Source organism: Myotis nattereri (genome assembly GCF_964212035.1).
Source record: "Myotis nattereri genome assembly, chromosome: 4".
NCBI classification, from domain to species: domain Eukaryota; kingdom Metazoa; phylum Chordata; class Mammalia; order Chiroptera; family Vespertilionidae; genus Myotis; species Myotis nattereri.
The window spans coordinates 26,650,782-26,672,715 of NC_138079.1; the positions used below are offsets into that span (position 1 = coordinate 26,650,782).

Here is a 21,934-nt window from a genome sequence, read left to right on the forward strand (position 1 = left end):
CCAGAGAACACTGAACTCCTATTTTGAATTTGTGAGAGGTTCCTACATAAAATGTAAATAACACATCACCTCCTAAATGTTCATGACAAAAAAAGACTTTGATAAAGCTTGGTGATAAATTGTAGGTAAATTTATGTCTTGCAAGTCTGTCTTTTGATGTGGTGAGTCAAGTACATAAATATGTATAGAGATAAATGACCTCAGCAGGAAAACTATGTGGGCTTTAATAAATCTAGACCTCAAAAATATAGAATTACTGAGTAGACATGCCAGAGTTCTTTTGAAGATGTCTGGTAGATTCGGTATTCCTCAGCAGTGCATCATTTAATCTGTCCAGGGAACAGCTTTTTTTAAAAAAAATGAAAACATCTACCATTATTTATCCATCTATCATGGAGAGAGCTTTTATACTGAACATGCAGATAATGGACTCTCTTTGGAATTGTCACTAAAGTTTAGTAAGGACAGTTAATACATGTCACTTTGGGAACAGACATGATTTGATGAAAATTAAAAATATTCCATCGGCTTATATAAATGTTAAAATCATTAAACACATGAAGAGAATCGCCCTTACATACATTTCTTGCGTCTTCCACAGAAATGCTGCTTTTGTGGGTGCCCGAGGTCAAAGCCACCTTGCAGATTTTGATTTTCGTGGTAGAAGAGGTGGTGATTTTCCAGCTCCCGCTGCCTCTGGACCATCACTGCCTGGCGCCCCCTCGGAGCCTGTGGCTCTGTGGATCTCTTGTACAGTATGTGGGAAGGAGGCCCACCCGCGGCAGAGTCATTGAGTTGGCCTGCTAGGTGGGAAGGAAGTGGCTTTAAGAAGTAATCTGCTTCTTGTGTTCTTATCATGCCTGACTGGAAAAACAGGGAAAGGAAAGAAAACACAATTACACTTCCAATTGGAGCCATAGTCAGCTCTCCAAGCACTCCTGTATATCTTTGCTTACAAGCATACCATTCCCACCTTCTGAGGTTAAGCTCTGGCCCTAGTGTTCCTACTGGTGGGGAAAGGTAAACTTGGTAAATTATCAATGAAGCTATCAGCACCATGGGGGGTAGACCTCCTGGGGCCTAACTGCCACCTCACAGTGGAAAGTGAAATACTTGGAATTTATGCTCTGGATCACAGAGGAAGCAGCTTCTCACACCATATTCCACATGAGTGACTTGGAAATCTTTGTTGCCTCCTAGGACTCTACCAACTAAACTAGAATACAGTAATACTTTAAAGTTTGCAGTTCTATCAAGAAATAGCCAGGTCTGAAATTAAATAGTAGCCAAAGCCAGTTGGGTTTCATCCTTTATGCATTTAAACTAACCCAGGAGTAGCAGAGCCATCTTGGATGTGTTCAACCTTGTGTAATAACACTACCCAAAGAGGAATTGCACTCTATTGAAGGTAACTAGTTTAAATATTAAACTAAAAAAGAAAAAAAAGGAAAAGTCATTGTTTGTTTTTTTTAAAAAACTTGTCTGCTATACAAACAATTCCTTGCTTTTCAAATCACGGCTTGGAAGACTACCAGCTTCTCTAGGTTCTCTGGAGTAGACGGCATTCGGCATCTCTCATGCAAGCCCAAGTGGACTCAGAGAGATTGGCCAGATAAGGCAAACATCCCAGGTAGAATTATCATCTAATTCTACATATCATCTGTGTGATCTTGGAGGATATTTACTTAGCCTCTCTCTGCCATTTTGTCATCTGGACAGTGGATATAAAGAGCGCTACTTTCTATGAGCTCATAAGAATGAACAATAATGTATTTCAAACATATGACCTGCAATAAATGTGCAAACAAAATATGCTGGTTTAATAAAACAAAGAGTATAAAATATCACACGTCACCCTGACAATTAAGGAGGCTTGGGGGGACTTTGCACTGTATAGTATGAGATTTCTAAAGCCCAAGTGTTGGTGCACCCCATGACACAGTTGCCCCAAACACATCTTTGCTTCTGGCCTGATCCATTATTTTTTATACTCTTTCTGGCTTCAACTAAAACACTTGTGTTCTATAACAGCTGTTCCAGACTCCCCTGCTTTTCCCTGGGTTCAAGGCTATATTCTGGGTGGCCCAGGCTGAGGGACAAGATCTTCAGGCAAGAGTGACCTGTCACAGCTGGTGGATTTTTGAATTTTCATTAACAAAGTGGTCAAGCACTGTACTTGTTGCATTTGTAATTTAGTCTGTTACAACATTCTATGTTTAAACCATCCTCAATTTCATTAAATACATAGAGCATAATAACTGATAAGACATTCTTTGATAATCAATAGATAATAAAAATTACCAAAAAAAGAAAAAACACGTTTACTTCATTATCTTGCTGCATTATTAGTTTGCAAGTTTATTTAAAAGATTAGGCAAATCATGGAAGATTAATGCTTTCTCCTTATCAAAGTTTTTCCTTGTTGAGTCAAACATATTTATTTGGAAACTCATAAAATGTCTAGTGTATGCCTGCCCACAGTAACCACTGGGATGTCAGCTGGGTGGATTATTAACCAGGCTTCAGAAAAGGCTAATGTCCTCCACGCTCTGCAAAGGAGCTCTCCTGGGGCCTGCAACTCTAGCATGGCCAATTCTGTAAATCATTTCACACTGGGAAGCCTACCAAACACTCATGTTGCATTTATGAGGAAGGAAAAAAATGTGTGTCATGTTAGCGCTGAGAAAATGCTGCTTTTGAGCAATGTAAGTAAAGAAAGTGTTGAAGTTCGAAAGTAGGATGTTTATTGTGATCTATGTGTGGTTATCCACAATTAAAAGTTGGTAGATTTCTATTATTGTGTATCTCTTTATAGACACTGTCTATAAAAGTTGCATGAATCAAAAAATAAAATGGAAATTAAGAAGAAATAGATAAATGCCCAACCACTGAGTCTGTTTCTCCTGCAGTGTAAGAAGTCCTCACTGAACTGGTTCCAAGATTGTCTCAGATGACACCATAAGCTATTTTCAAGACAACTAGCTGTCAATAAACAAAGTGAAAGCATAATCAGGCTCATTAAGAGAAACATGCATTTTAATTCCCTAGTAACTGCATTTTTACTCTCAACTGTTATTTGTTTTGAGAATAGTCTACTTGTTCTAGTCTTCTTAACGATGTCTCAGAAACACAAGACAATTTTAACATTTATAGAACTTTCATAAAAGCCAAACTCTGCTTTTTATTTCCTTATACCTCAGGGTCAAACATGAACCTGGCCCGAGGCCAGTCCATCACTTGCTAAGTGCCCAAAATCACAGTAAGTTTTGTTGCACAATTATTTGTGATGCTTTGAAAATCAAAATTCAGCCAAAATCTCCTAAGAAGTTAAATAACCAAAAGGTTCTCTCTTTCCCAAGAGATTTTGCATCTGATTCCTATTATTCCTGTCCCTACTGTGCACCTGGCTTAGGCATTGGGCCTCTTGCCTTCAAGGATAATGGGGCTGTGTGCTGGTCATAGGAATCACCCATCATCACAAACCAAAATCAGTCCAGTCTTCAAAATTCAGTCATTTGCTCAGTTCAAATCTTGGTCACTAGTCACAAGACTTTTTCTATGCCTTTCCCACTTGCATGACTCAAACAAATTCATTCACTTTGTTGAATTCTACCTGGACCGTGTGACCAGGCCAAAGACAACAAGTGGGACTTGGATGAAGTGCCAACACACATTGTTGCAGGATCAATGGCTGCACAGCTGAGTTGAGCACACCTGAGCCTTTAGACAATCAGGCTTTGAATAAATTTTATGGCAGGAGGAAGCAGAGTTGTAATTTTAGAGTACAATTAATCATTGCATTAGAATGATCCCTGGCTACTCCAAATAATTATTCAAGACTATTCTGGAATCTATGCTTTTCATCTGCTGTTTGATACAGTGATTTTTGTCTTAAAACCTCATAACTGAAGCTTCAAGGGAGCAGCACAGTGAATGCTCATCTTTCATCACTTTTCCTTAAAATTTGAAGAGCTCTCATATTTTTGTTTGTCATATTAATTTAATTCACTTGAACATTAAATTATCAGCATTTCTTGCCTTACCTTATGATCTAATCTTAGTACTGACATAACTTATGATTAGAGCTTAGATAAATATGATCATTTGTGACTCCCATTAGCATGCTTGGCTGAACAACAAACCTAGAGTGAAGGGTGACCCACTGTTTGAGGTAAATACTTCTCCCCACTTTATCATTTCTTTAGCATGTTGGGATCCAGGAGCACCACACTTCTTGCCCCTCACTGGTTCCTCTCCTAGGAGAAAATGCCTTATCTGCAAATTCGAACTCAAAACTGGGCATGAGTAGTATAGCCCTTTCCTCTCATGAACAATGTCCTAGAGGAAGCTCAACTACTCAATGGATCTTGATCACAGGATAGGCTTAGCTGCCAGATGGGCAGCATAGGTGAGAAGCTGTCCCAGGTTGGTCACTTCCATGGACCTAGCACCTCCTGCAACTCAGTGCATAGGACTAAATTGGAGCCCAGTTTTAGGAAAGCCACTCACCTGTATAAATATTCCACTTTCTCCAAACATGATTTAAAAATACATAGATCTAGCATCTAAGTTACTCTTTTTTTTCCTTCACATTTTATAATTAACTGAGAATACAGGATTTATGAAAAACAAAAAGGGAAAAAAATGTAAGGAAAAAGGAAGCTATGTATTGGACCATCTCAAAACCCAACATTCTCTTTTAGCTCTCAGATGGTTTATTAATTAATAGACTAATTATTATGTATACTACCTATACTAATAAAAGGATAATATGCTAATTAGACTGGGAGACCTTCTGGCAGACCTTCCGTACATCCTTCTGGACAAAGGCATGGTGGTGGGGCTGAGGCAGAGGTGGTTAGGGGAGATCAGGATGGCAGGGGAGGGTAGTTGGGGGCGATCAGGATATCAGGGGAGGACAGTTGTAGGCGAGCAGGCTGGTGGGGGGGCAGTTGGGGGCGAGCAGGCTGGCAGGGGGGCAGTTGGCGGCAAGAAGGCTTGAAGGGGGGGCATTTGGGGGCGATCAGGCCAGCAGGTAGAGTGGTTAGGGGTGATCAGGCAGGCAGACAGGTGAGCGGTTAGGAGCCAGCGGTCCCGGATTGTGAGAGGGATGTCCGACTGCCGAGGATTGGGGATCGGGCCTAAACTGGCAGCTGGACATCCCCCGAGGGGTCCCAGATTGGAGAGGATATAGGCCAGGCTGAGGGACATCCCCCCCCCCCCGGACAAATTTCGTGCACCAGGCCACTAGTCCTATATAATAAAAGGCTAATATGCAAATAGACCGAACAGTGGTCACTATGATGTACACTGACCACCAGGGGGCAGATGCTTAATGAAGGAGCTGCCCCCTGATAGTCAGTGTGAAGCCCTGAGCTGGGCTCATGACTGGCATGCGCAGTGGTGGTGGTTGGAGTCTCTCCCACTTCTGCTGCAGCGCTAAGGACTAAGCCATCAGTTGGACATCCCCCAAGGGCTCCTGGATTGTGAGAGGGCACAGGCCGGGCTGAGGGAACCCCCCGAGTGCACAAATTTCATGCACCAGGCCTCTAGTTATGAATATAAATATGAATAAAAATAACAGTTACTTTGTCTTGGGCACTATCTATGTGGCAGATAATGTGCTATGTAATTTGCTCTATATATTACCCCTATCCTAATAACAAACATGTTAACTGAGGATTAATATTCCCATTTAAAAGAAAGAAAACAAACAATTCAATTTAAAAAAGGTCCAAAGATCTTAGTAGCCACCTCAACAGAAAGATATACAGATGGGAAATAAGTATATGAAAAGATGCTCCATATCACATGTCATCAGGAAAATGCAAATTAAAACAATGAGATACCACTACATACCTATTAGAATAGCCAAACTGACAACATCAAATGCTAGTAAGGATGTAAGTTACAGGAACTTTCATTCACTGTTGGTGAGAATCAAAATGGTGCAGCCACTTTAGAAGACAGTTCAGCTGTTTCTTACAAAAACTAAACAAGCTCTTACTATAAGATCCAGCAATCACACTCCTTTGTATTTATACAAATGAGTTAAAATTTATATTCACACAAAAACCTTTGCACATGAATATTTATAGCAGCTTCATAATTGCCAAAACTTGGAAGCAACCTAGATGCCCTTTAGTAAGTGAATAGATGAGTAAGCTATGGCACATTCAGACAATGGAATATTATTCCGCAGTAAAGAAAAAGAGCTGTCAAACCATAAAAAGGCATGGAGTAAACTTAACTTAATGTTGCTAAATGAAGGAAACCCAAAATGAAAAGGTTACATCCGCTATGATTTCACTATATGACATCTGGAAAAGGCAAAACTATGGAGACAGTGAAAAGAAAAGTGGTTACTAGAGGTTACTATGGAGAGAGGAATGACTAGACAGAGCACAGAGGATTTTTCGGGCAGGTCAAATACTTTGTGTGATATTATAATGATGGGTACATGTCATTATATATTTGTCTAAACCCATACAATGCACAACACCAAAAGTGAGCTCTAATGTAACCTATGGACTTTGGGTGATTATGATGTGTCAATGTAAGTTCATCAGTTGTAACAAATGTACCACTCTGGTGGGGAATGTTGATAATGGAGGAGGCTGTATGTCTGGGGGGCAGGGTGTAAATCAGGGGTGGGCAAACTTTTTGACTCGAGGGCCACAATGGGTTCTTAAACTGGACCGGAGGGCCGGAACAAAAGCATGGATGGAGTGTTTGTGTGAACTAATATAAATTCAAAGTAAACATCATTACATAAAAGGGTACGGTCTTTTTTTTTTTAGTTTTATTCATTTCAAAAGGGCCGCATCTGGCCCGCGGGCCGTAGTTTGCCCACGGCTGGTGTAAATGGTAAATATCTACCTTCTGCTCAATTTTTGTTTCGTTAAAACTGCTCTAAAAAGTAAAGTCTATTTTGAAATAAAGGCTACATTCCCTATGTTGTATAGGGAATGTACAGCTATACAGTGAGTAATATTGTAAAAACTATATATGGTGCCAGGTGGGCACTTGGGGGATCACTTTGTAAAGTATATGATTATCTAACTACTAAGCTGTACGCCCAGAACCAATACAAAATAATACTGAATGTAAACTATAATAAAAAATTTAAATAAAAAAGAAACAACCCAGGATAACAAAGGACATCAGGAGTGGAGGAAAGGGGCGCTCAGCTTTAGATAGGTGGCCAGTGGCCTCACTGAGAAGGTGGCATTTCAGCAAAGCCCTAAATGAGATGAGCTGGCTGTGAAGAGACCAGAGGGAGGCCCTGTGGCTCAGGATGCTTCTGCTGTGCCAGCCATTGTTCCTGTTCCAGAAACACACAGACTCCCCGTGGCCTCAAAGCCTTCACCCCCACTCATCTTGTTTCCTGTACACACCACCACCAGACCTCCGCTGGCCTGGATCTTCCTCATTACTCAGTTTGGAGTGACAGTGTGAGGTATAGGGATTTGCTTGCCATCATGTTCTTAATGATGGAGCAGATGTGAGTCTCAGCCTTGTGGCACACCTACGGTGGTATAATGGCAAGCAGTGGCTCCTAAAGCAAAATATATGGTTCAAGTCCTGGATCTGCCTCTCTTCAGAGGGTGAACTTGTGTGTGTGTGTGTGTGTGTGTGTGTGTGTGTGTGTGTGTGTGTCCTGAGACCCAGTTCCTATATTTGCAAGAAGATGATACGTCTACAGCTATTTCCTAGCATGGCTGTGAAGATTACATATACATATATATTTTTAATGAGGGCAGCATATAGAAAGTTGCAAAAAAAAAAAAAGAGGAGATTGTGTGTGTACAAGACTCTGTGCAGGTTGAAAAGAAAAAGACCAAAAGGCCAAAGGTAGTGAGAGAGTCACAATAGAGCTAGACAGCCACTACCAGTGTGTCATGGCAGAGAGAGTCACAGCAGAGTGAGACAGCCATTGACAGGTCCTCATGGGAGAGAGGTAAGCCACAGTCATGACGTGGGCAGGCACACATGTTTCTCATTAGAGGCCATGGGACCCCAGGGTGTTGTCACCTGGATCTATAAGCCATTGCTGAAATTATCATGTTTTTTCCACACACACTCGATCCATCCCAGTGTGCAAGCCCATGGCACCCTTCCCTCTGGCAGTGGCAGGTTGCCAGCTTGAGGCGAATTCTGCTATGAACTCATCAAGCTGACACTTAGCTCATGAGTCAGCTGTTTTCTCTATTTAGTTATGCCACTGGGTATTTCTCTTCTCCAGTGCTCTTGGTGTTGATATCTAGTCTCTTTGGTGTTGTTATCTAGTGCTCTTTAAGCTGAAGGTTCCAGGAAGGTCACATCATATTCCTGTTAATCATATTAATATGATGGCATTCATTTATTGATCACCTACTATGTGCTTGCCTCTGTTCTAGGGGCTGAATACCCTATTATCAATGATCCTGAGAACAGATTTGCAAGGTAGGAAGTAACAGCTACATTTTTGTGGGAAAAAGAACAATCCAAATGTCCATCAACTGGTGAACAAATAAACAAAACGTGGTATATTTTTACAATGGAATATCATTCAGCAAGGAAGGCAATGAAGTACTACTGAACATGACTGAATCTAAAAACATCATGACAAGCAAAATAAGCCAGAGCAAAAGACCTTGTGTTGTCTGATTTTGTTTCTACTACATGCCAAAGAAAAAGAGGCAAAACTATAGAGGCAGGAACCAGAACAGTTATTGTGAACTGGGGCTGGGAGCAGAGAATACTGCAGTTGGGCACGGAGTGGTGGGAGTGGTCTAAAGCTGGATTGAGGAAATGGCTGCACAATATCACTGAATTGTGCACTTAAATTGGTGAGCTTCTGTTGTGTAAATTACACCTCACTAAAGCATTAAGACAATAAGATGGAGACACCAGGGACAAGGGCTCACAACTAGGACAGGAGGCCAGACCTGCTGAGTTTTTATGGCCATTCCCTCCACAGCTGGGTGCTTCCTAGGTGCACAGTGGGATGAAGTTCATTCGAAGATGTGTTCTTGGAAACAACAGCCTAACAAACAGTGCAGCACAGACTGCAAGGCCATTCAAAGGTCAGGTTTCTTGCAAAAGAAAACAGGCAAATAATGAAGCCAAGAGGGTGCCTAAAGCCCCAGGAGCATGAGAGCGGTCTGAGCTTCCTTCCTTGATTGCGTAGAAAATTGCAAGGCTGAGAAAAGTTATCTGTCCAGTCTCATTTTCACCAAGGCAACTCTAAAAGATGATTAAGATTTGAAAGCAGTTCATCTCCTCCTCCCCACTGCCATCGAACTGGGCTGTCCAAAAGAAAAGGACCACACATATACTTTACCTATGGGTATCCAACTGTGGGCACAAAGTAGGAACTTCATGGATCTCCCTGAAGAAGGGCCCATAGATCATGGGTATTATTCATAGAGTCTGATAACCTTTGCATATCCAGCCATGATTCTCAAAACTTTCTGTCCATGAGAAGTGAACAGCTCATTGAAATTCATGCTCCTCCTACCTTCTACCCTCTGATGTTCTGACTCAGCAGCTCTGGGGTGGGAGGGGGTTTGTGAAAAACAGGTTTACTTAATAAGATTCACAAACCCACCACCAAGACACATCCAGGGCATGAGTCCTGAGGGCCAAGGCCCGCACATCCTGTGCTTAACTGTCATCTTTCACTTCCCAGCCCAGAGCTCAGGAAGGACACACACAACCCCTCCATTTTTGTCAATGTCTTTCATATATTGGCTGGCTTTCTAGGACACAATGTGACTTGGTATAAAGTTTGTTACTACCAATCTTCCTTCTTTTCAAGCAATGAAGTGATGACTTTAGACATCAATATTTTCTGATGGTATATTAGTAAATATCAACAGCAGTACCAAGTACAACACTATCCATTAAGCTCACTGGAATAGACTAACTAGTAAAAGATGGCTAAATAATTGCTGTTGTACCACAGGGCCTGGGGATGGTCATTTATACCAACACTGTCTGTTCTACATGACCTCTGTTAGGCATGGAACATTCTAGGCAGCTCCTTTAAACATCCGTTACTCTGGATACCAAAGTTGACCATTCACAAATTCCAGCCTCAGTTATATATATGACTGCATATACTTTCATACACATATCAGAGTATCTCAAGGGGATTATAAAAGTTATGATCAGTCCTATTCCCAGGCTGCCAGATCAAATCCTATAATCATTATACAATGTGGCAATGCATATTCAAAATGGTGTATTTTTGATTGCCTTCTTAATATGCTGTGCTGAAGAATCTATGAAGCAAATGCCATCTTTTTTTTTTTTTTTTTTTTTTGTAGAAATAAAACACTGGCAAATGCTATGGCCAAATTAGTCTATGAGAATGTAGAGATCTTCCAAACAGCACCGACACAAGGGGAGAGCTCACTATTGGAAAGCTCTCTCCGGCAGGTCCATCATTTCCAGAGGGAAACAAAGGAAACAAATAATGAAAAGAACAGGCTAGGTTGGTTCCTTAGTGTGATTCACAGCTGGTTTGTCTAAACCTTCACAGGGCAGTCAGCTGTTACCTGTGCCCGCCAGTGAGGAAAGAACTTGATTCTCACTGTGGCTCAGAGAGAGCAACTCCTAATAAGCTTGGGCTCGGCTTCATCCTCCTCTTCTGTGGCCATAAAAATAGTGTGCAGCCTCACGAGGGGTAAACAGCCATCCTGCAAATACACTGTTCCATATTAACGGGATGCTAATGCTAATTTAGGCTCCTTAATCCATTCAACCACAAAATATCCCAAAAGATAGATGAGGGATATCTACATGATCTCTTACATACTTTTTTTTCACACACAAAATAAAAATAGAATATCCTAAAATCAGTTTTCTAGTAATTTCCAAGTGAGACATTCGCTTCTCTTGGTCAGCCAATGATGGCTAAGATCACAATGCTCTCTGAAGTTGCCTTTCTGCCAATTCTCACATCCATTTCTGACTCAGCCATATGAAAGGGAGTAATGCTGTTGTAAACACTGTTGTCTTATCCATTAGGAAGGCACAGTGTCTGCTAGTGAGAATTAGGGTGAATTAGAGGGACCCACCGTTATTTCAATGGGAAATTTATATAGCCTTCCTTGATTAGTGTTGGATTAAATATGTTTTTTAAAATGTTTTAAACATATGTTCTCTGTCTTGTCCTCTCTTTCTGGTCTTTTGTCACCAAATTTTATAATCATGTGAGTTGATAACCATTAGAGCTATAAACACAGAGCTATAAAAGCCCTCACCTACAAATTTTCTGGAGGAATCAGTTTTCTGAGTGAGGTGGTACTCAATTATTGCACAGTTGTTCCCCTCGCAAGCATCAAAGTGATTAAAAGCGCAGGTTTTGTACATCTAAGTTTTCTGTTGTTGTTTTTTTACTGACAAGATCCAATGTTGTCCAACCAATCAATTAGATTCCAAGGATACACAAGGGTACAGATGGCGAATTGCCCTGGAAGGAGACATGGGTGCTGTGTGGAAAGCTCATCATTTGTTCTGAGAACCAATAGATTTGCCTTGGAATCTGAACTCTGTCCCTTGTTAGATGGCAGCTTTTGGCAGGCTACATAATCTGCCTGATCCTCAGATTCCTTTTGTACATAATGGGAACAGAACCTCTTCTAGTATTGCTAATAGAATGAAATGCAATAGTAATGCATGCAATTAATTTGCTTACAAAAATGCCCAGCCTGGCATACAGTAAGTGCTCATTTTAATATCAACGTTCATCATTTATAATGGGTGTATTATCATATTTCTTGAAATCATTCAAATTGCATCACTAACACATACTTTAACATATATCATCCTATAATAAAGAAGCAGAATTCACCATGTATATTTGTTTTGTAACAACTAAACATGGACTAGATTGCAACTAAGTCTTTTCAAAATAATGACACATTGAGTACATTAAGCATTGGAACAGTTTTGACTCCAATTACTTGAGTCCACTAAGCATTAGATCAGTTTTAGGTTAAGAATTTTTCCCCAAGGCTCTGGTTTAGGTGTTGGAGAAAAGCGATGGGTAGGTGAGATAAACAACCTTTGTGTGAAACCATCACAATCCTCCTCATTGTCTGGTTACAATAAACAGAGGAACCACCATTTCCAAAGAACCACCATAATTGAAGCATGTCAAAGCCTTAAGGATGTGTTTACTTTTCTTATGACAGAAAAATATTATCACAGGCTACCTTTCTGTGCAAGAGTATAAATGTGTGCTGTGAGATTATTGACATAAAAAACAGTAGAAAGAATATGTGAAAGGAAAGTGAATCAAAGCACTATAGGAATTTGGGAAGTTAACTCATCATAAAAGAAACTCTCCATACAGGATCCAACTAAAATCATGGCAGTGACAAACAGACTCCCCTCATGCATCTTTGTCTCTATGTCTAGCCAAATATAAAAGAATAAATTACCTATTATGCTTACTCTACAACTTTATGCACATGTGCATTGTGTGTGCAACAGCCATGTCATGGCCACTGCATCGTATGTCAGAGCCTGAAGCTGGTCACACCTTTGACCAAGGGTAGATGAAAGGGCTGAAATCAGAGAAGCAAGTTGGTTGGGGTTGACTTTGAAACTAAGATCAAACAAAAGAGACATCTTGGAAGTTTCCAAATCGAATCAATTTTAAATTGCATGAGATGAGGGTGAAATCTAAACTGTGAATAATTGCCAAATGAGATGATTAACTTGCAAACTATAAAATAGAACATGATACAATGTCAACATGTAATTAATATGGTTGGCCTTAATAGTTGGGTAAGGATATTGGCTAGAATGGATGTTAACGCCTGATTACAGTGTATATAGTAATACTTTTATTATAGCATACATATACAATAAGATATGTAATTATTGGGTATATATGTAATCGAGGACTGCCATTCAATAATATAAAGTTACAAGTTCTTAGGACATTTTTACATTTAAATTGCAATCTGTGAGACTGTCAAATTATTCTCACTAATTTACATCATATTTTAAGACATAAGTACACAGGTCATTTTAAACACTGTATGTCCCCTTTACAAATAGGGACAGTCATCCAGGAGCAGTTGGCCATTCTGGTGAGGCTAAAAGCTGTATTTGCCTTCTTTCAGCTACTAGTGCACATGTGTGACTCAGGCCTGAGGTGAAGCTGTGTTTGCTTAGTTTAAGTAAGGAGTGCATCCATTATTCTAAGTAAATGTAAAATTTTGCATGATCCAGTCTGAATTTGGAACCCAATTTTAGAGAAAACACTTGTTTCCCATAAAGTCATTGCACTGACCACAGTCTGGGTTGCAGTCATTCTGAGACTTTAGACTTGTTCCCACCTCAAATACGTGGGTGTTAGTATTTCTTCAAAAAATTTAATAAACCAAGTGGATCTAGTCCTTCCTCCACTGGAGGAGGGTATGACACATGTATTATTATATCTTTTCAGAGATTTAATAACAAGAAACTTAAAAGTGGTGGGGGTTAGTGAGCTCAACTTTATTTAAATGTATAAACTCATAAACTACTCCTGAAAGACAACATATTGGATTATTAGAGGCAGAGGTAAGAAATTATGATTGCAATTAGATCCAAAAAAAGTTTTCAAGCAGTAAACATATAATTACAGTATGCATCAAAGCAACAGCCAAAATTAATAGTAATGATACTGAATAGTGAATAAAAGACTGCCTTATATTATAGACCTTCTTAAGGAACATTAATGACTTATGTTTCTACATATGGCACACTTACACGGCACAGCCCTTGCATATTGCAACATCTAATATTTAGTCTCCCAAATCTTCTACACATACTTGTACATCTCAACCAGAAACAGAACTGTGATATAAAACATCCTAGCTTCTCTTTTGGCTTAATTATTCTGCAATACATCACTTTTTGTTTTATTACCTAATGATGACCTGCTAAGGGAATAGTCAAGACTCCCAATCTGCAGTTAGAGATAATCTATGCACATAAAACAAGGTTTATAGCTCCTTTGGCTGCTGCAGGGGGAATACAAAGTCAAAATGTCAGCTGTTCTGGGCACTTCCCTCATTTATGGTACCTCACTAAGCACAGAATAATCTCCCAGGTGTTGGGAATAGAAAATTTTCTATCAACCACGTGGCCATAAGCAACGGTTCTAAGAATTGCATAAACAATGCTCTTGCATTTTAAATTGCTTGCTCAAATGATATGTCTTTTTATCATCCTAATGTGCTTTCAAGAAATCACCTAAAGGTTTCTATTGTAACCAAAATATGGTCTAATCCTTTCCCCACCTCATCTGTGTGGCTTCCCTGAAGGTCAGTATAACTCCATCTCTTGGTTCTTTAACTTTAGTTGAACTTGCTTGTATTACAACATGCACAGTTATTCTCTAATTAGATTTTAATCCAAATTACATAGTTTAATAATGGGGGTAGGAGGAAGAGAACAAATACTTGCTCAGCCCGTAGTATGCACCAAGCATTGTGCAAAGGGCTTTTAAAATATATATCTATAGTCTCATTTAATGCTCATGCAACTATATGAGGCCAGTGTTATTTACAAATTAAGAAAACTGGACTGCACATGAGCCACTTGGCTAGTGAGAGAAATTTGATTTGTCTAAAGGCCATTTTTCTCCCATTATATTTCCCATTTGCTTATTTTAAGAAGTCATTTTATTCTGTTTCTTGTTTGAATGTATATCTAGGCACCTTTTTTGCATAAAAAGAGTTCATGTATGTCTGTTCTTTTATTTCTCAGGGTAACTACCACAGCCTTCAAATTTTAGGTGCTCCAAAATGCTTGTTGACTAAGTTGGTTCTGGATTTTGATAAAACAATTGCTTAATATGTTTATCTTAATACAATAAATATGTATTATTTTTCTTAGTTTATAATAAGTGACACCTTTTATCTCTGAAAGTTAACACAGAATAAATTTGCTTCATCACCTTTTGTGAAGGATTTGGGGTGGTAAGAATGCCATTTCTCAGAAATCTGAATGTGCAATAGACAACCCACCCTTGTCATATGCTTGAGAATCAAGAAATATGTCCAAGAAATGGAGACAATGTATCTGAGCACACACTAAGGTATAAGAGGCTAAGCAATGAAAAAATGCCAGTTAGTTTCTTGAAACACACTCTACATAAATCGCATCATAACCTCTCATTGCAACATTTGCTATTTAGAATTTTGTTTAGAGATTCCAGCTACCCTTTGAAGAAAATTGCTTACGGGGTTATGACTGGAAAAGTACTCACTTGCAGACGGCCTTTCCTGAGATCATGCTAATGTGAAGAGCACTTGAGCTGTGTAAATATGCTCCCAAGGCCTCAACAGACTGGCTTGGGTCTGTGTGGTGGTTGCCTAGGAAACGCATGCTTTCCGAACACAATTTACACAGCACCATTTCTAGACATGGCTATTTACAATCACTGCACCCTCTGTCTGGATACAGGGATTCTCTCCAGCATTAATGAAACTAGAATTTGAAACTACAACCTTTTATCTATCCATCCATTCATCTCCATTATACTTCCTATTTATAAGGAAAGTGGAACAAAACCATAAGTTTTATAATTAATTTTTTCTAATTTTTGTTTCCAACTAATGGTAAGCTATTGGAAGAATATTTGATCCTTTCAAGTATAAAAGTTTATCTTATAAAATGTTCCTTTGATCTATTTCTAGTGATTAATAAATTCATTTTTATAAATTCCAAATTTTATCCAATCATCCAGTCATCCAACCCCTCTTCCTTCTACCATCCATTCAGTTACTTCCATGGGCAAGGAATATTGTTATGTGCTGATGGTCGAAGGGATCATTCATTGAGGTTATGGAGCTGCCCTTAGGCGCTCACTGTATATTATAGGGGGTAAATACTGATCTAGTAACCAAAATAAGGATTAAATTATAATTCCTTTCAAGGAGAAAACCAAGGTGAGTCATGAATGTATTACATTGGAACCTACCCTGGCTTAGAAGAGAAATATGACTCCCAGGAGTAATTTTCCAATTGAGACCTTTAGCCAGTTGAAGAGGGGAGGGAATTGTGCTCCAGGCAGTGAGAACAGCATTTTCTAAGGCCCAGAGAGGGTGAGGAGTTCAGCCTTATTTGGAAAGAAATAAGTTGGTGCTGCTTCAATCTAGAGAGTTTTCCTTATTAGACTGGAGATATAGGTAAGGGCAAACCTCCATAGTCAGCCATAATGAGGATGTAGGGGTTTACTCTGAGTATAATGGGAGCATATTGAGAAGGATAATGACAAGATCAGAACTCTGCTTTTCAACCTTCACTGGGGCATCTCTCTGGTAACTTCTTTATATATTGACAGTGAATGCCATATTGGATACATCCATTTACTGTCAATTAACTATACCAATAGACTTCTTGTCTTCTCCCTATAAATTTCCTACCGTCTCCTTGTGAACTTCCTGTCTGCCCACAGCGAACTTCTTGTCTGATCCCTATAAACTTTCTGCCTGTTCCCTGTTTCCTGTGGATTTCCTTTTGGTTACTTGTAGACATCCTGTCGACCCCCTCTGGACTTCCTGTCTGCCCCTGTGGACTTCCTGTCTTCTTCCTATAGACTTTTAATCATTTCCATTATACTTCCTATCTATAAGGAAAGTGGAACAAAACCATAAGTTTTATAATTAATTTTTTCTAATTTTTGTTTACAACTAATGGTAAGCTATTGGAAAAATATTTGGTCCTTTCAAGTATAAAAGTTTATCTTATAAAATGTTCCTTCGATCTATTTCTAGTGATTAATAAATTCATTTTTATAAATTTCAAATTTCTAACTATATTTTTCTTAATTAGCAGAAATTTATTGAATTATCAAGTATTTTCATTCAGTTCTCCACACTCACTTTTTATGTTTCCTAATATCCACAAATTTTGGTCATACTTTACCTAAAAACTTTACTTTTTCTATAGCTCTCTCACATGTCTTCCCAGAGTGAGATATTTTCCACTGGGTTTACTATCACCAGCCTTTTCAGATAGTGACACGTTTCTTTTAAAATTCATATTATCTCCTCTGAAAATCTTCATGTTGATTCTTTCTTTGTACTCCCATTTTATTTTTCTAACTCATGAACATTTTTCAGCATCAGTTGAAATTTTGGCAATATTTCAGATAGTTTCCTAGGATTTATTGGGTGCTTTAGAGAAACTCTCAATGACTAAAGTTTCCAGAGAATCCCTGGGGTTTGTGGCTGGAAATAAAACCTTGTATAATTCAAACCAGGGTCCAAAGTAAGTCTCCAACCAAGTGAGGAAATTCTTAAAGAGACCTGAGAAATGTGGCATTTACAAGTATTCCAAAATTGTTAAAAACGTGAATAATTACATATTAGGAGAAGTGATATGTATTCTATGTATTAATGCCATAACAAACAATATGATTTATGCAAGAGGAACTAAAGTTCATTCAGATTTGTGCCAAGAGCTTGATATTATTATGGAGTTGAATGGTACAATATTTAAGTTGAAAACTTACTACAGAAACTTAGCAATATATTTGAACTGCCAGCAGAGAATGAGGACACCTGAAGATAAATCTATGAAGATTATGCAATCTGAAGACAGAAAAAAATAATGTAGTAAAATAAATGGAGCTTCAGAGAAATGTTGGAAATATTAGCACACCAACATATGCATAATGGGAGTGCCAAAGAATAAACACAGAGACGCCCATATCAATATATATATATCATAGTAAAAAATGCTGAAATACAAAGAGAAAATCTTGAAATAGCAACATAAAAACTACAGTGAGACAAACAGCTGACTTATAATTAGAAACAATGGGATCCGGAAGGCAGTAAGATGACATATCCAAAGTACTGGGGGAAAAACACCCCAAATACAACAACAATTCTGTCAACCAATACTCTCTATCATGTAAATCAAAACCACAATGAGATACCACTTTATACTCACTAAGACAGCTATGATAAAAAAGATGGACTACAAAAATTGGCCAAAATGGGCAGAAATTAGAATCCTTGTACATTGCTGGGGGAGATGCAAAATGGTACAGCTACTGTAAAGAGCAGTTTGGCATTCCTCAAAATGTTCAACATAGAATTTCCATATGACCCAGTAATTATATCCTTAGGTATAAACCCAAGAGAAATGAAACATATATCTGCACAAAAACTTGTAAATAAATGTTCATAGCAGCATTACTCACAACAGCCAAACATATTCCACATTGTTCCTCAAATCACTTATTAGAGGACTATAGCAGTATGTTCCCAAACTCCGTATCTGATGACCAGAGGAAAAACTATTTATCAGTTTGGAAATTGCTAATTGTAAACCAGTTTTTTAAGTTGAATGATACAACATATTAAACTCTTATTTAAACAATATCTATTCACTTAAAGGTAATAAATAGTTCCATACTACAGATGAAATCAGAAGAATGGACTATTGGTTATTTCCCATAATCAGGGATCTTATTTCCAAAGAGGTCTCCACTAGGATCTACAAAGGTGTGTTTAGCTACAGCAAAGCAGATAAAAGAGAATTCTACTGGCTCTAGACTCCCATAAGATGGCTGGGTCAACTAGAAACCCTGTTAAAATAAACAAACAAACAAATAAACACTTAACTGAGATCTACCTGGAACTTGATTAGAATCTGAAAGAACCAAGAACAACAACAACAACAAAAAAGACCCATCATCTAACTTAAAACACATGCTAGCTTTCTTTACATGTTAACAGATTTGGAAGATGAGGGCTGAGTAACCATCAATCAGAAAACAGATAACAGACTTGGCAGCCACACGAGGGACATTCCCATTCAACATTTTTTATTTTTTTAAATCTGGCTAGAGAGAGAGGACTTCTTTATCCTCCCCTTTTCTTCCTGAAATATGACTTTGATTTGTCTTATCATATGGCAAAATCCCCTGAACCTCACACTCGAAAGTCTATTTGAGGTCATGTTTGTAATGGCCATCTACAGACAAAGTGTCAGTGAAGTCGGAATTAATGTATTTGGAAGATTAATGGTGAAATCATACAGATTTCTATTCTAGTGACCAAAATATTAAATTCCAGTGTTTATTATCCAGAAGAGGCTTTTTTCCTATTTTTCAATTCTTTATCTTTCATGTAATTGCGATTTACAACTTTCACTGTTAACTCTCAATGAGTTCAAAGAGAGGCAGAAATCTCAACCTGCTGCCAGCTAAGGCGATTCATGGGATAGACTCCAGGCACAGCTCAGAGGTCCTGGGAGAGGATGGTCTCACAGAGACCCTAGAGCCAATGAGCCTGCACCCCTGCTGTGTTATTGGGAACGCCTTGCCCAATCTCTGCAAAGGAATCCAATCATACTGAGCTCTAAAGGGCATGGCGCATCTCCCTACCACACAGATGGCTTCCATTTCTGGTCTGAACCTTTGTTGAAGAAAGCCAAGGAAGAGTTATCTTCCTTTAGTGCATTATGTGAAGAGGTTAGCCCAGTAATTATGATCTATTTTTCTTGGAAAAGCATGTAAGAAATCAGCCACACTCTCTTCATTCTTAACAAGTTTGCCAAATAACCACCACCCTATCCTTGGCCACTTCCTACTGTATCCATTCTCAAACCAAAAGCCTTTTACAAATGAAAGGGGACATGAGACCAACCCATACCAAATTCCCCTAAAAAGTAGAAGTTAATATTTTTTTAAAAATATTAACAGGATTTAGCATCTACAAATATTCAGTATTTAAGAAGTTGGTTATGAATGCTCTTTCAGCACCCACTATTCACATACATACACAAAATTCTTCTGATATATAGAGTCTGATTTCCCCTTTTCAAGAAAGGAAAATAAATTCAAGGCAGACTTAAAGCACTTTCTAGATATGTAATAAACGTTCAAAAACCTGTTTTCCAAACCTTTAATATAGTCAAGACCTTAAGTCAGGGGTCCTCAAACTACAGCCCGTGAGCCACATGCAAATACAAATATTGTATTTGTTCCCGTTTTGTTTTTTTACTTCAAAATAAGATATGTGCAGTGTGCATAGGAATTTGTTCATAGTTTTTTTTTTAAACTATAGTCTGGCCCTCCAACAGTCTGAGGAACAGTGAACTGGCCCCCTGTTTAAAAAGTTTGAGGACCCCTGCCTTAAGGCATTTGGACCACACATTTTCACTCTAAGTTATAACTCTGTGTGTGTCACTGATTAACTTATGCTAAAGAATCTAATAATATTTTCTTTCCTAAAAATATTAAGACATTTCAAGGAAAGTCAAAGAGAAACCATTAATATTTCAGCTTAGGTCAGCCTGAAGGTCAGTATCTTCTCAACTTGCCCAGATGACCCTCACTCTAGGAGTCCCAGTAAAGGGGACCACATGAAACACCTAAATGATGCATAATGTCTCATTCTGATATTAAGAAAATGGGGGATGCACCAATAGAATCATCAGTCTGATAAGATCAGCAATGCCCTGCCATGAATTCATCAACCCATTTGAAATGAACACCCAAGTTTGCAAGCATGTTATATATACTAATAAAAGGGTAATATGCTAATTAGACCAGGTCAACCAACCATCTTCTGGACATCCAACTTTGTTCTGGACAAAGCCATGGTTGTAGGGGCCGAGGCAGAGGCAGTTAGGGGTGATCAGGCCAGCAGGGGAGGGCAGTTGGGGGTGAAATCAGGCCTGCAGGGGAGAGCAGTTGGGAGTGAGATAAGGCCAGCAGGGGAGGGCAGTTGGGAGCGAGATCAGGCTGGCAGGGGTTGGGGGGGGGCAGTTAGGAGTGATCAGGCAGGCAGAGGCAGTTAGGGGTGATCAGACCGACAGGGGAGAGCAGTTAGGGGTGAGATCAGGCCGGCAGGGGAAGGCAGTTAAGGGCGATCAGGCAGGCAGGCAGGTGAGTGGTTAGGAGCCAGCGGTCCCAGATTGCGAGAGGGATGTCCAATTGCCAGTTTAGGCCCGAGGGCAACTGATCAAATAATTGCCATGGCCAATCAGCTGAGTACTGCATTCTATTAAAAATTAGGACACTAATAATGGACCAGCAGTTAGAGTGCAGCCATCTTCTAAAATGTCAATGCCTTTAGAGGTGGCCATAAATTTGTAGGCACAGTTTTCAAGGTGCAGTGCTTTCCCACTATTATTCTAGAACAGCAGAGGCAACAAAAGGCTAGACATGTGTGTGCTATTTTCAAATGGGCCAAAGAAGGCAGCATGACATATTTTAAACTGATTATTTGGCAATTTTCTCCAGCTTTTAAGACCAAAGAAGTCTTCACTGCAATAACAGAAGATAGAGCTCAAATATTTAAAGGGAAATGGGTCACCTTTCCTCTTTCACACATCACTGTTCCCACCATCTCATTGCAGGTAGCAAGAGCTATACTTACCAAACCTTTACAGGTTGAAAGAGCCACTGAGGAATTTTTGTGGGATCGTATGGAGCCTTGATAAAAACAGAAATCCTCAGGTGGGAAAGCCTGCACTGACTTAATGCCGCCCTTTCCCAGTGTCTGTACGATGAATCCAGGAGCCACCAGATGGCTGGATGTCTTCAATTCCATGTGGAAGTCATGCCTGGAGCCTTTCAGTCGCAGGTGAAGAGAGTCCACTCCAGGCTGGGCCAGTGCCCTTTTCCTCCTCTGAGGGTGTGCGATTTCGTGGGACACGTAGTTGCCACTGTAGTCGACCTCATAGGGAGACACCAGGTCATATTCTGAAAGTAGAAGAGTAATTTCAGAATTCTCAAAAACAATACATTTGACCCAGTGATCCCACTTCTAGGAATATACCCCAAGAAGCTAGAAACACCAATCAGAAAGGATATATGCACCCCTATGTTCATAGCAGCACAATTCACCATAGCTAAGATTTGGAAACAGCCTAAGTACCCATCAGCAGATGAGTGGATTAAAAAACTGTGGTATATCTA

General features: G+C 39.3%; 1 protein-coding gene across 2 annotated transcripts in view; it reads right to left on the reverse strand.

Annotated features, from left to right (window-relative positions):
• Window positions 1-21,934, reverse strand: part of ADAMTS16 (ADAM metallopeptidase with thrombospondin type 1 motif 16) — a gene marked incomplete at its 5' end in the record, with an annotated part of 106,521 nt that overhangs the window by 77,026 nt on the left and 7,561 nt on the right. For both annotated transcript variants that reach the window (XM_081090218.1, XM_081090217.1), the window contains 2 exons: window positions 582-864; window positions 21,393-21,718. In XM_081090218.1, the coding sequence (XP_080946344.1) occupies window positions 582-864; window positions 21,393-21,718 (609 nt within the window). The remainder of the gene's footprint in view (window positions 1-581; window positions 865-21,392; window positions 21,719-21,934) is intronic.